The sequence below is a fragment of the Chiloscyllium plagiosum genome, chromosome 6 (genome assembly GCF_004010195.1).
Source record: "Chiloscyllium plagiosum isolate BGI_BamShark_2017 chromosome 6, ASM401019v2, whole genome shotgun sequence".
Taxonomy (NCBI): domain Eukaryota; kingdom Metazoa; phylum Chordata; class Chondrichthyes; order Orectolobiformes; family Hemiscylliidae; genus Chiloscyllium; species Chiloscyllium plagiosum.
In genome coordinates this window covers 80,620,607-80,633,856 of record NC_057715.1, presented here as the reverse complement: position 1 = coordinate 80,633,856, position 13,250 = coordinate 80,620,607, and the positions used below count along the sequence as shown (strand labels likewise).

The window sequence follows — 13,250 nt, the reverse complement described above, 5'->3', positions numbered from 1 at the left end:
CTTCCTATCGGGAAGATGTTGTGAAACTTGAAAGGGTTCAGAAAAGATTTACAAGGATGTTGCCAGGGTTGGAGGATTTGAGCTTCAGGGAGAGGCTGAACGGGCTGGGGCTATTTTCCCTGGAGCGTTGGAGGCAGAGGGGTGACCTTATCGAGGTTTACAAAATTATGAGGGGCATGGATAGGATAAATAGACAAAGTCTTTTCTCTGGGTTTGGGGAGTCCAGAATTAGAGGGCATAGGTTTAAGGTGAGAGGGGAAAGATATAAAAGAGACCTAAGGGGCAACTTTTTCACGCAGAGGGTGGTACCTCTATGGAATGAGCTGCCAGAGGATATGGTAGGCGGCTCGTACAATTTGCAACATTTAAGAGGCATTTGGATGGGTATATGAATAGGAAGGGTTTGGAGGGATATGGGTCGTGTGCTGGCAGGTGGGACTAGATTGGGTTGGCATATCTGGTCGGCATGGATGGTTTGGACGGAAGGGTCTGTTTCCATGCTGTACATCTCTATGACTCTATATCATACCACAATCGTTTTCCCGTAAATGTTGCTCTTGATCTTGATTCAATTGTACCACTTCCTTTACTGAAACCATTGAGAAAGGAAGGAAGCATTACCAAATCTGGATCAGTGGTTAGCACATTATCCTTTGTTGATCCTTTGTTGATCCTTTATTTAACAGGTCTCGTTTATCAGGGCAATATTATGCTCCTATATGGCTGCCTGCATTTGCAACTAACCACCCATGTTTTATTAAACTCCATGCGTTTGCATGCATACACTAGTAAACCTAATTTAAACCATATTCCATTCCTTCTTACTCTGATCCCAGTTCATGGAGTTTGCACATTCTCCTGTATCTCCGTAGGTTTCCTCCAGATGCTCTGGCTTCCACTCACAGTGCAAAGATGTGCAAATTAGGTAAATTGCCCATTGTGTTCAGGGATGTGAATGCTAGGTGCATTAGTCAAGAGAAATGTAGAGTAATAGGTCTGGATGGGATACTCTTCAGAGTGTTGGTGTGGACCTGGTGGGCCAAATGGCCTGTTTCCACACTGTAGGGATTCTATGATTCTATCTCAAGAAACTGCTCTGGAAAGCCCCCAGTGACAATTGCATGTGTTCAGATGTGCACGCGATTTGTACCAGGCTGCCAGACCATACAGCATGTGGAACATTTTCATACCATATCCATCTTCCTTCAGATATTAATGATTATTTGACCAACTATTTTTTGTTTTACAACAGTCAATCTCCAGAGAAAGAGCTTTTTTCCTCCTTAATTACTGTCCATGTGTGTCAGGTAATTTAGACGTGATGGTTTGGGTGGTTTCACTTAGCTGGCCACTCCCAATTTGATTTTTCTAAACAATGTCCAAAACTAATGTAAAACTCCAGACAGTCATAAACCCAGACGTGTGTAGTGATTGCAATGAGGTTGTCCAAATTGATGACATGGAATGAGTCCCATGGTTTGGGTTGTTAACTTGGTCTGAGGTTTCTAAATTCTTGGAAGAGCAGAGTCTGATTAGAACAAGTCAACATGGATTTAGTAAAGGGAGGTCATGCCTGACAAACCTGTTGGAATTTTTTGAAGAGGTAACAAGTAGGTTAGACCAGGGAAACCCAGTGGATGTGGTCTATCTAGACTTTCAAAAGGCCTTTGATAAGGTGCCACACGGGAGGCTGCTGAGCAAGGTGAGGGCCCATGGTGTTCGAGGTGAGCTGCTGGGATGAATTGAGGATTGGCTGTCTAACAGAAGGCAGAGAGTCGGGATAAAAGGTACTTTTCCAGAATGGCAGCCGGTGACGAGCGGTGTCCCGCAGGGTTCGGTACTGGGGCCACAGCTGTTCGCATTATATATTAACGATTTGGATGTAAAGCCAAAGTACAGAGGGATCTGGGAGTACTAGTTGAGGATTCTCTAAAGGTAAACATGCAGGTTGAGTCCGTGATTAAGAAAGCGAATGCAGTGTTGTCTCTTATCTCAAGAGGGTTGGAATATAAAAGCAGAGATGTACTCCTAAGACTTTATAAAGCTCTGGTTAGGCCCCATTTGGAGTACTGTGTCCAGTTTTGGTCCCCTTACCTCAGGAAGGACATACTGGCACTGGAACGTGTCCAGCGGAGATTCACACGGATGATCCCTGGAATGACAGGTCTAACATATGTGGAACGGCTGAGGATACTGGGATTGTATTCGTTGGAGTTTAGAAGATTAAGGGGAGACTTAATAGAGACGTACAAAATAATACATGGCTTGGAAAAGGTGGATGCTAGGAAATTGTTTCCGTTAGACGAGGAGACTAGGACCCGTGGACACAGCCTTAGAATTAGAGGGGGTCATTTCAGAACAGAAATGCGGAGACATTTCTTCAGCCAGAGAGTGGTGGGCCTGTGGAATTCATTGCCACGGAGTGCAGTGGAAGCCGGGACGCTAAATGTCTTCAAGGCCGAGATTGATAGATTCTTGTTGTCTCGAGGAATTAAGGGCTACGGGGAGAACGCTGGTAAGTGGAGCTGAAATGCGCATCAGCCATGATTGAATGGCGGAGTGGACTTGATGGGCCGAATGGCCTTACTTCCACTCCTATGTCTTATGGTCTTATGATCAGGAAGCCCTGGCTGACAGATAAAAAGGAGTGTGTCAGAGATGCTGACACTCTTGACAGCTGACTCTGAAGAGATCGCACTAGAATCAAGGACACTTCATGTGTAAATAAAGGGTGGCTTGGAGACTGGATGCTAGCCTCTGTGAAATTATTTCAATGGGGCTTCTTTGTAAACAAGTCCAAAAAGTTCCATAGCGTCTAAGCTCCTGCCATTTACTTCGCTTTGAAGTCTCTTCAATTTTTTTTTAATTCAACATGTCATTCCTGTAACTTTTTTTTTTAAGAGGTCACAAGTCCAGCTACCTTTTCAATCTGTTGAATTAACCAATTTGGAGAATATTTTAAGCAGAAATGACAGAAGCACCTTCATGCCACATTGCACAACTTTACAAATCCTTAAAAAAAATCTAACTTTGCATATCACCTGTTCCTTATATCCACTTTATCATTTGTTCTATCACAATGATACATTTATTTTAGTTGCACACCTTCAAAAAATAAAGGACTTGACAATGACAAAATTATGTGCAACATGTTGGATTTACTTCCAAACTCAATATAAAAACACCAGATTTTATTTCGTATTAAGTATTATTTAGTATTAAGTTGACTTTTAAGAAAAAAATATAAATCAATGTCCAAAAAGCTGAAAGAATATTTTTCCCCATTTAGTACAAAATTCTATTATAGGTAGACAATCCTTTATCTGAAATCCCGAAATCTGAATAGCCCCAAAATCTGAAGGTTTTTGTGAAGATTTTTTCCTGATTAACAAGGTGATTTGGCATGCAAACAGTTAACCCAAGTCGACACCCACTCAATGCGTATCAGTCAGATGCAACGTGGGTGGTGTGGCCCAGAGTTTAGATCAGAGTGGTGCTGGAAAAGCACAGCAGGTCAGGCAGCATCCGAGGAGCAGGAAAATCGACGTTTCGGGCAAAAGCCCTTCATCAGGAATAGGTGTGGTGTGGCCCAGCACCAGCAGGCCTCGATTCTGTTTCAAGGCCCTATTTTACTTGGTGAGTGTGCACCTCCGGTAAGATTTTTAAAAATTTTACTGTCAAACTGTCACTTATTCTAAAATTCAAAAAATTCTGAATTCCGAAAACGAGCTGGTCCCAAGCATTTTGGATAAAGGATTGTGCACCTGTATGTATATTGCCGGTTGTAGAGTCGTAGACTCATATAGCACATTAACATACCCTCCGGTTCAACTAGTTTATGCTGAACATAATCCCAAACTAAACTAGTCCCACCTGTTTGCCCATATCCCTCCACACCTCTCCTATGCGTGTATCTATCCAAATGTCTTTTAAACATTGTAATTGTACCTGTATCCACCACTTTCTCAGAAGGTCCATTCAACATAGAAAATGCCCTCGGTTTAAAACAAAAATTGGCCTCATGTCTTTTTAAAATCTGTCTCCTGTCCCCTTTAAAAATGTGCCCCGTCGTCTTCAAGTCCCCCATCTTGGGAAAAGACAGCCACCATTAACTCTATCTCTATCTCTCATTATTTTATAACCTTCTATCAGATTGCCTCTCAACCTCCTACCAGCCTTTCTTTCTGTAACTCAAACCTTCTATACCCGGCAACATCTATTCTGAGTCCTCTCCAGCTTGATAATACCCTTCCTATAACTGTGCAACCAGAACAGGACATAGTCTTCGAGAAGAGACCTCACCAGCGTCCTGTACAACCTCAGCATGACTTCCGAACTCCTATACTGAAAGGACTGAGCAATAAGGACCCTTTTAACCATCCTGTCTATATGTGATGCAAACTTGAAAGAATCATGTACCTGCACCCCGAGGTCCCTCTGTTCTATAACACTACTCAAGGCCCTACATTAATTGTATAAGCCCTACCCTTGTTTGTTGTGTCAAAATGCAACACCTCACATTTATCCAAATTGAATCCATCTGCCATTTTTCAGTCCATTGACCCATTTGATCAATATCACTTTTTGTAATCTTAGAAAACCATCTTCACTGTCTATAATGTTACCAATTTTGACGTCACTTGTAAACTAACTTACCGTGTCTGCTATATTCTCATCTAAGATCATTTATATAAATGATGAACCAAAGAGGACCCAGAACTGATCCCTGTGGAACACAGTTGGTCACAGGCCTCCAGTCTGAAAAACAGCCCTCCACCATTACTCTGTGTCTCCTGCTGGATTCAACTAAATTGTTTTGATGTAGTTTAAAGATTGTTGCAATCTTATTTTTTGTTTACAGCGTGAGACTGTGGCCTATGAAGTGCAACAGTTCAAGTAAATTAGACAGGTTTAATCCAGTTCATATATTTTCTTCATCAATAATTTGTTTTCTTTTACCCAAGAAATTTCAGTTTACAAAGAGAAATTATAATCTGATCCATTCTGACGTGATTGTCATTTATAGGGTTATCATCCTTATAATAAGACAGAAGGACAGTAAAGGAGAATTCATCTAGACCTATATAATGTGTTGAGAATCACAACAAATCATTTACAACAACATGAATTGTAGTGACATTCATGAAGAGTACTGAAGAAAGAATAGGCATGGGCATGCGTAATTTAGAATTTATAATTACTTTTAAAACACAATACTATTCAAGGGTATGGAAGCTTTTCTGGTTTGAATGTATGTTACTATAATAGACAGATTTCCTAAATTCTTCATTATTTTTAATAGCTGCGAGTTAACCAAGAAGATGCTGCAGCTGAATGCACTGGAAAGTTTGCAGATGAACAACTGAATGCCAGATGTAGTAAACACCTACTCAAAAATGCAGAGAATCAGAGACAGATGCGAACAAATGTTATCCAAGAGATCATGAACACAGAACGAGTCTACATCAAGCATCTGAAAGACATCTGTGAGGTACTGCAAAAATGCAGTTTTGAATTGGGGAAGTTTACTGTAACGGATAATGTTGGATAGGCAATGCCAAACATTTGTGCAAAGGTGAGGACTGCAGATGCTGGAAACCAGAGTTTAGATCAGAGTGGTGCTGGAAAGGCACAGCAGGTCGGGCAGCATCAGAGGAGCAGGAAAATCGCCAAACATTTAAAGAGCATATGGATGAACAGCAAAGATTGTTCATTATTGTCTGGCACAAACGTAAAATGGGAAAGGTGTACCAACCGTGGGTTATGAAGGCAATTAGGGAAAGCCTTGGATCCAAGGAATGAGCATGCAAATTGGCCAAAAAGAGGAGCAGACCTAAGGATTGGGAGCAGTTTAGATTTCAGTAGAGGCGGCCAAATGGATAGATTAAGAGCGGACATTTGAGAATGAGAGTAAATTTTCAGGAAACATACCTCTAGAAGTAATCAGATTTGTATGTGAAGAGAAAAGGATTACTGAAGACAAATGCAAGTCAGTTACAAGCAGCAACAGGGCAGTTAGAATGGGGAATAAAGAGATGGGAGATCAATTAAATATATAATTTGAATCTGTCTACACAAAGGAGGATACCAATAACATCCCAAAAATGTAGGAGAGCAAAGAGTTTGTTTAGAGTGAGGAACTGAAGGAAATGGTACTGGGGAAATTGATTCATAACCAATAAATCCCCGGCTCTTGATCTACATCCCAGAGTATTTAAGGAAGAAATAGTGGATGCATTGGTGCTCAGCTTCCACTCTGAAACAGTTCTTATGGATTGGAGTGTAACCAATGTAACCCCATTACTTAAGAAGGTAGAGAGAAAACAGGGAATTATAGATCAGTTAGCCTGGCATTGTGGGAGAAATGCTAGACTGTATTACAAAGGTTTAGATTATAGTGTTGCTGGAAAAGCATAGCAGGTCAGGCAGCATCCAATGAGCAGGAAAATCAATGTTTCGGGCAAAAGCCCTTCCAAAGGGCTTTTCCAGCACCTGCAGTCCTCACTTCTGCCCTGTTTTATAAAAGGTTTAATAACAGAGCACATGGAAAATAGTGACAGAACTGGATAGCGCCAGCATGGATTTATAAAAGGGGAAATCGTGCTTGACATTTAAGAAATTTTTGAAGACTTGTATAGTTGATCGGGGGGGAGCGGTGGATGTCATTTAACTTGGACTTTGAGAAAGTTTTATATAATTTGCACAAAAGAGATTAGCATGTAACATTAAAGCACATGGGATTGGGGATAGTTTCCTGACATAGATGGCAGATTGGAAATCAAGGGTAAACTCGTCTTTTTCTGAGAGGCTGTCATAATGGGTGAGATACCTTGGGATCGGAACTATTCACTATATATTGATTTAGATGAGGGAACTCTTTGAGATATTACAAAGTTTACAGACAACACATATCCTGGTTGGTGGATGAGCTGTGAGGGGGATGCAAAGATGCTTCAATGTGAATTGGACAAGTTGAGTGAGTGTGCGGAGTGCATGGCAGATGAAATATAATGTGGATAAATGGGAGATTATTCACTTCGGTAACAAAAATACAACGATGGATTAGGCGTGGAAGAGGTGCATTGAGATGTGGGTGTCCTAGTACACCAATCACCTGAATCTAAGCATTCAGGCACAGTTTTTTAAAAATTCATTCATGGGATGAGGGCATTGCTTGCTAGGCCAACATTTATAGCGCATCTCTAGTTACCCAGAAGGCAGTTAAGAGTCAACCACATTGTGTGGATCTAGAGTCACATGTAGGCCAGACAAGGATGGCAGCTTCTTTCCCTTGACATTAGTGAACCAGATGTGTTTTTATGTCAACATACAATGGATTTGTGATTATTATTAGACTCTTAATTCCAGACTTTTTATTGAATTCAAATTTCACCATCTTCTGTAGTGGTGGGATTTGAACCTAGGTCCCCAGGACATTCTGGATCAACAGATTAATAGTCTAGTGATAATACCACTAAGCCATCACCTCCCCTAGCAGGTGGTGAAGAAGACAAATGGTATGATTTCCCTCATATCGAAAAGATTGGAATACAGGGTTTGGGCTGTCTTGCTGTAATTATATAGGGCCTTGTAATGACTATACCTGGGGGAGTTGTGCAGTTTGGTCTCCTTACCTGAGAAAGGATCTGGCTTTGGAGTGAATGCAGTGCTGGTTTACCAGACTGATTCCTTGGATGGCAGGACTGACCTATGAAGAGAGACTGGACTGTTTTTGTTTATGTTTACTGAAGTTTAGAAGGATGATTGATTTAAGATCTGAGAAATATGTTAGCTTCTAACAGGACTAGGCAGGATAAACACAAGAAGGATGCCCTAATGACAGGGAAGTCCAGAATTGAGGGTCAAATTTTAAGGTCACAGGTAGGCCACTTCAGGCTGAGGTAAGATTTGTTTTCACCCAGCGTGTGGTGTGCTTGTGGCATTCACTGCCGCAGAAAATGGTTGAGACCACAACATTAAATATTTTCAAAATGGTGTCAAATATTAGGGCTAAAGGGATTAAAGTGTATGGGCAAAAACCAGGAATAGGGTACTGAGTTGGATGACTTTAGTGAATGATAGAGCAGGCTCAGAGGGCCGAATGACCAGCACCACTTATTTTCCAATGTCTCTATGAAACTGGTAGAAAGCTCGGTTATTTCATAGCTGGAGCATCTTTACAAATACATTTTTTTGACTTTTGTAGAACCATAGTCATAGAGATGTACTGCATGGAAATAGACCTTTCGTTCCAACCCGTCCATGCCGACCAGATATCCCAACCCAATCTAGTCCCACCTGCCAGCACCCGGCCCATTTCCCTCCAAACCCTTCCTATTCACATACCCATCCAAATGCCTCTTAAATGTTTAAATGTTGCAATTGTACCAACCTCCACCACTTTCTCTGGCAGCTCATTCCACACCCGTACCACCCTCTGTGTGGAAAAAGTTGCCCCTTAGGTCTCTTTTATATCTTCCCCCCCCCCCCCCCCTCAGCCTAAACCTATGCCCTCTAGTTCTGGACTCCCCGACCCCAGGGAAAATACTTTGCCTATTCAACCTATCCATGCCCCTCATGATTTTGTAAACCTCAATAAGGTTTATTGAGCCTCCGAGGGAAAACAGGCCCAGCCTGTTCAGTCTCTCCCCATAGCTCAAATCCTCCAACCCTGGCAACATCCTGTAAATATTTTCTGAACCCTTTCAAGTTTCACAACATCTTTCTGAAAGGAAGGAGACCAGAATTGCATGCAAGCAATATTCCAACAGTGGCCTAACCAATGTCCTGTACAGCCGCAACATGACCTCCCAATTCCTGCACTCCACACACTGACCACTAAAAGAAAGCATACCAAATGCCGCCTTCACTATCCTAACTACCTGCGACTCCACTTTCAAGGAGCTATGAACCTGCACTCCAAAGTCTCTTTGTTCAGCAACACTCCCTAGGACCTTACCATTAAGTGTATAAGTCCTGCTAAGATTTGCTTTCCCAAAATGCAGCACCTTGCATTTATCTGAATTAAACTCCATCTGCCACTTCTCAGCCCATTGGCTCATCTGGTCCAGATCCTGTTGTAATCTGAGGTAACCCTCTTTGCTGTCCACTACACCTTCAATTTTGGTGTCATCTGCAAACTTACTAACTGTACCTCTTATGCTCGCATCCAAATCATTTATGTAAGTGACAAAAAGTAGAGGACCCAGCACAGATCCTCTGGTCACAGGCTTCCAGTCTGAAAAACAACCCTCCTCCACCACCCTCTGTCTTCTACCTTTCAGACAGTTCTGTATCCAAATGGCTAGTTCTCCCTGTATTCCATGAGATCTAACCTTGCTAAGCAGTCTTCCATGGGGAACCTGGTCAAATGCCTTACTGAAGTCCATATCGATCACATTTACTGCTCTGCCCTCATCAATCTTCTTTGTTACATCTTCAAAAAACTGAATCAAGTTTGACCATTAGAATATTTGCCATAAAAGGAGTACGGCAAAGGTTGACCAGACTGTTGCCTGGGTTGGCAGGATTATTCTGCGAAGAGAGATTGAGGTGACTGTAACCTGTAGTTTCTAGAGTTTAGGTGAATGAGGGATTACCTCATTGAAGCATACAAGTGTGTAGAACTAGGGTGTATTGCCTTTGAATAAGAGGTAGCTTATTTAATATTGAGATGATGAGCAATTCCTGCACTCAGATAGTGGCAAATTTGTGGAATTCTCTATTTCCAAGACAGCGATTGAAAGATTAGATGATATTGAGGGAAATAGGGATACTGTGGGGAAACTACTATTGATGGAGAAGATCAGTCATAATCTATATGAATGATGGAGCTAAATGTCCTATGCTTATTCCTACTTCCCATGAAACAGAAATACAATCCAAGAGGGACAGGATTTCCAAATCTTCCCCCTCTGCAATTCCCAAAAACAAGTGACTATTATTGAATTATAAACCAAGAGACCAGGGCAGTAAACCGCCTGAATGGATTACAACTAAAGAACTGAAAATAATGGGGGGACAAAAATGTTTTTTTGGTGCTGACTTTGACCCTAAAATGTCCTCAAGTTAATATCTAGGATTTCTTTTTAGCTTTTATTCAAGAAGTAAATATTCATTTGGGTATATTCTAATTGAATGGTGAAGCAGTCTCAAGTGACTGAATGACCCACTCCTGCATCTAATTTGTATGTTCCTCTTCTCTTGTTTGAATAATGTAAACTTCTCAGATTGATCAACATTTCCTCCAAATATTGGTACCTCCAGTGATTCAGCACTCCTTTAGTGTTGCATTGAAGTAGCAGCACTTAAACTAGCATTTTACACTGAAGTCACTGAACTGGGTCTTGAACCCACTGCTTTAAATCAGAATTGAGAATGTGACTACCATGAGCACATTGAAAATCAATGGAGAAAATTCATGGCCCATTTCTTTTGGGATTTGTAGTCCTGTTTCTGACTAACAATAAAAAATGCACTTGATTTCCTCTGATTTCTTTGAGTGATTTTCTTCATAACCAACTAATGCAGCAAATCTCAGAGCAGAGTAGAGAATCCGGATTTCTTTTCTTACAACACTGGTTATCAATTTCTAGCAAATAGAGTTTAAATGTCCTGAAGTTTTTTGAAAAGCCAAAGAGTGAACGTAAAAGTAAGGGATAGAGTCATAGGTGCATGAGGTGATTGGGGTGGCACTTGAATAGCCTGGAAAGTGGATGAGATAGGCAATTGGGTCAGAAGGGGACAAGTTGGGTGGGTTGAGGCTAGACTAGTCAAGTCAACACATTGGAGAAAATTGGATCGGAAAGATTTGAGAAGGAATCAGCATTGGGTCAGATTTTTAAAAATTACTTGGATGGAAAATGGAATATATTATTGCCATAATTTCAGTAGACCCAAAAATAGATTGGAAGGCAACGAGTAAGGATGAAAAATCTGTGAAGGGATATAGACAAGTTGAGCAAGTGGATAAAACCCTGGCAGATTGGAATATGGGAAAATGTGGTTTCACTTTAGCAGGAAAAACAAAGGAGCTGAATGTTATTTAAAGGGAGAAAGGCTGCAGAAAGCTATAGAACCAAACGATTTGGGAGTCCTCGTACACGAATCACGAAAAGCTAGCATTCAGATTCAGCAGGTAATAAGAAAGGCAGATGAAATGTTAACTTTTTATTTCAAAGTGAGTGGAGGGTAAAACCAGAAAAGTTGTGCTAAAACTAGACAGCTGGAATATTGTGAACAGTTTTGGGTGGCTTCTCTTAGGAGAGATATACTGGCATTGGAGGCAATCCAGGGAAGATTCACAAGACCAATTCAGAATATGAAGGGACTGTCTCATGTGGAGAGGTTGAGTAGGTTGGACCTGGTTTTAGAAAAATGAGAGGTGACCTTTATTGAAATATACATTATTCTTGAGAGCATTGACAGTGTAGATGTGAAGAGATTGTTTCCCTTTTTGGGAGTGTCTGGGACCAGAGAGCATAATCTCAGTGTAAGGGGTTGCTCATTTAAGACCGAGATGAGGAATTTATTTTGAGGGCTGTGGATCGGTGGAATTTTTTACTACAGAGGGCTGTTGAGAGTGGACCATTAAGTATATTCAAGACTAAGATTTTTAATCATTTAAGGGAGTCAAACATTTGAGGGAAAGGCAGTAAGATGAAGTTGAGAATTAGATTAGATTAGATTATTAGATTAGATTAGATTAGATTACTTACAGTGTGGAAACAGGCCCTTCGGCCCAACAAGTCCACACCGCCCCGCCGAAGCGCAACCCACCTAGACCCCCTACATTTACCCTTTACCTAACACTACAGGCAATTTAGCATGGCCAATTCACCTGACCTGCACATCTTTGGACTGTGGGAGGAAACCGGAGCACCCGGAGGAAACCCACGCAGACACGGGGAGAACGTGCAAACTCCACACAGTCAGTCGCCTGAGGCGGGAATTGAAGCCAGGTCTCTGGAGCTGTGAGGCAGCAGTGCTAACCACTGTGCCACCGTGCCACCCAATTATCAGATCAGCCATGACCTCAATGGATGGCAGAGCAGACTCTGAGCTGAATGGCCTACTTCTGCTTCTATGTCCTAAGGAAGGAGTTGATGTCAAGTCAGTAGGAGTCAGGATTGAGAGGGTGAAGTCAGATCAGGCCTAATTGGGTGAGATTGATTGAATTTGGGTTGGGGGAGAGTCAAGGGCGAAGGTGTAGGGGATATAAATCTGAATGATTTGAAGGGTTACTTTTTTGGTCACTCTGGAAGTAATCTAAGATTCTTCTAAACACCTAACTATGTTGGCATCAAAGTCAGAACTGTTCAAAGCCTCAGCCTCTAACTCAAACTTGAGGGTTCAAGGCAGTAGGTAATTGTCTATTGGGAGTTCAAATGCCCTGGGCAATTTCCACAAAATCCTTAATTTGAGACTTCTGAGGTATCCCACAGCATAGCATGGTCACATACAAGACACTAATTAAACCGCACCTAGAATATGAACAGTTATCATTCTCTTATCTAAGGAAAGATGTGCAGTCTAACGAAGGTTCACTAGGTTGATCCCAGTTATGGGAAGGATTTCTTATGAGGAGAACTTGAGTAGGTTTGGTCTGTACGCATTGAAGTTTAGATGATTGAAGCATGACCTTTACTGGAGCATATAAGATTACTGGGGAGCTTGACAATGTAGATGCTGAATGTTTGTTTTCCCTTGAGGATGAGAGGCCATAATCTCTGAGTAAGGGTCACCCATTTAAGAAGATGAGGCACTTCTTCTGAGGGAAATGAATCTGTAGAATGTTTCTTACTGTAGAGGGCTGTGGAGACTATGTTGTTAAGCATATTGAAACAAGAGATGGACAGATTTTTAATGAGTGAAGGAATTGAGGGTGTTGGGAAAAGGCTAGAAAATAGAGAGTATGGCATATCTGATCAGCCATGGTGAAGGTTCAGATGCTCAGAAGGTACATTGGATTATTTCCGGAGATGAAAGATTTGTCTTATAAGGAAAGATTTTTGCACTTTAGGCTAAATTTTAGAAGAATGAGAGGAGATTTAATTATGGTACTGCAGAGGATTGTCAAAGTAGACATAGAGCAGATGTTTCCCCATGTGGGGCAATCAAGAATAAAAGGTGATACTTTTAGGCGAAGGGGTGGCAAATTTGAAACAGTTGAGGAGGAATTGCTTCTTAAAAGGTAATGGATCTGTGGAATTCCTGACCTCGAGTATGGTGTACATGGAATACAGGTAAAT

At 41.4% G+C, this 13,250-nt stretch overlaps 1 protein-coding gene across 7 annotated transcripts in view; it reads left to right on the top strand.

Moving 5' to 3' along the window:
- Positions 1-13,250, top strand: part of LOC122550755 (spermatogenesis-associated protein 13-like) — a 265,136-nt gene that overhangs the window by 232,250 nt on the left and 19,636 nt on the right. For all 7 annotated transcript variants that reach the window (XM_043691970.1, XM_043691968.1, XM_043691966.1 and 4 more), the window contains one exon: positions 5,303-5,491. In XM_043691970.1, the coding sequence (XP_043547905.1) occupies positions 5,303-5,491 (189 nt within the window). The remainder of the gene's footprint in view (positions 1-5,302; positions 5,492-13,250) is intronic.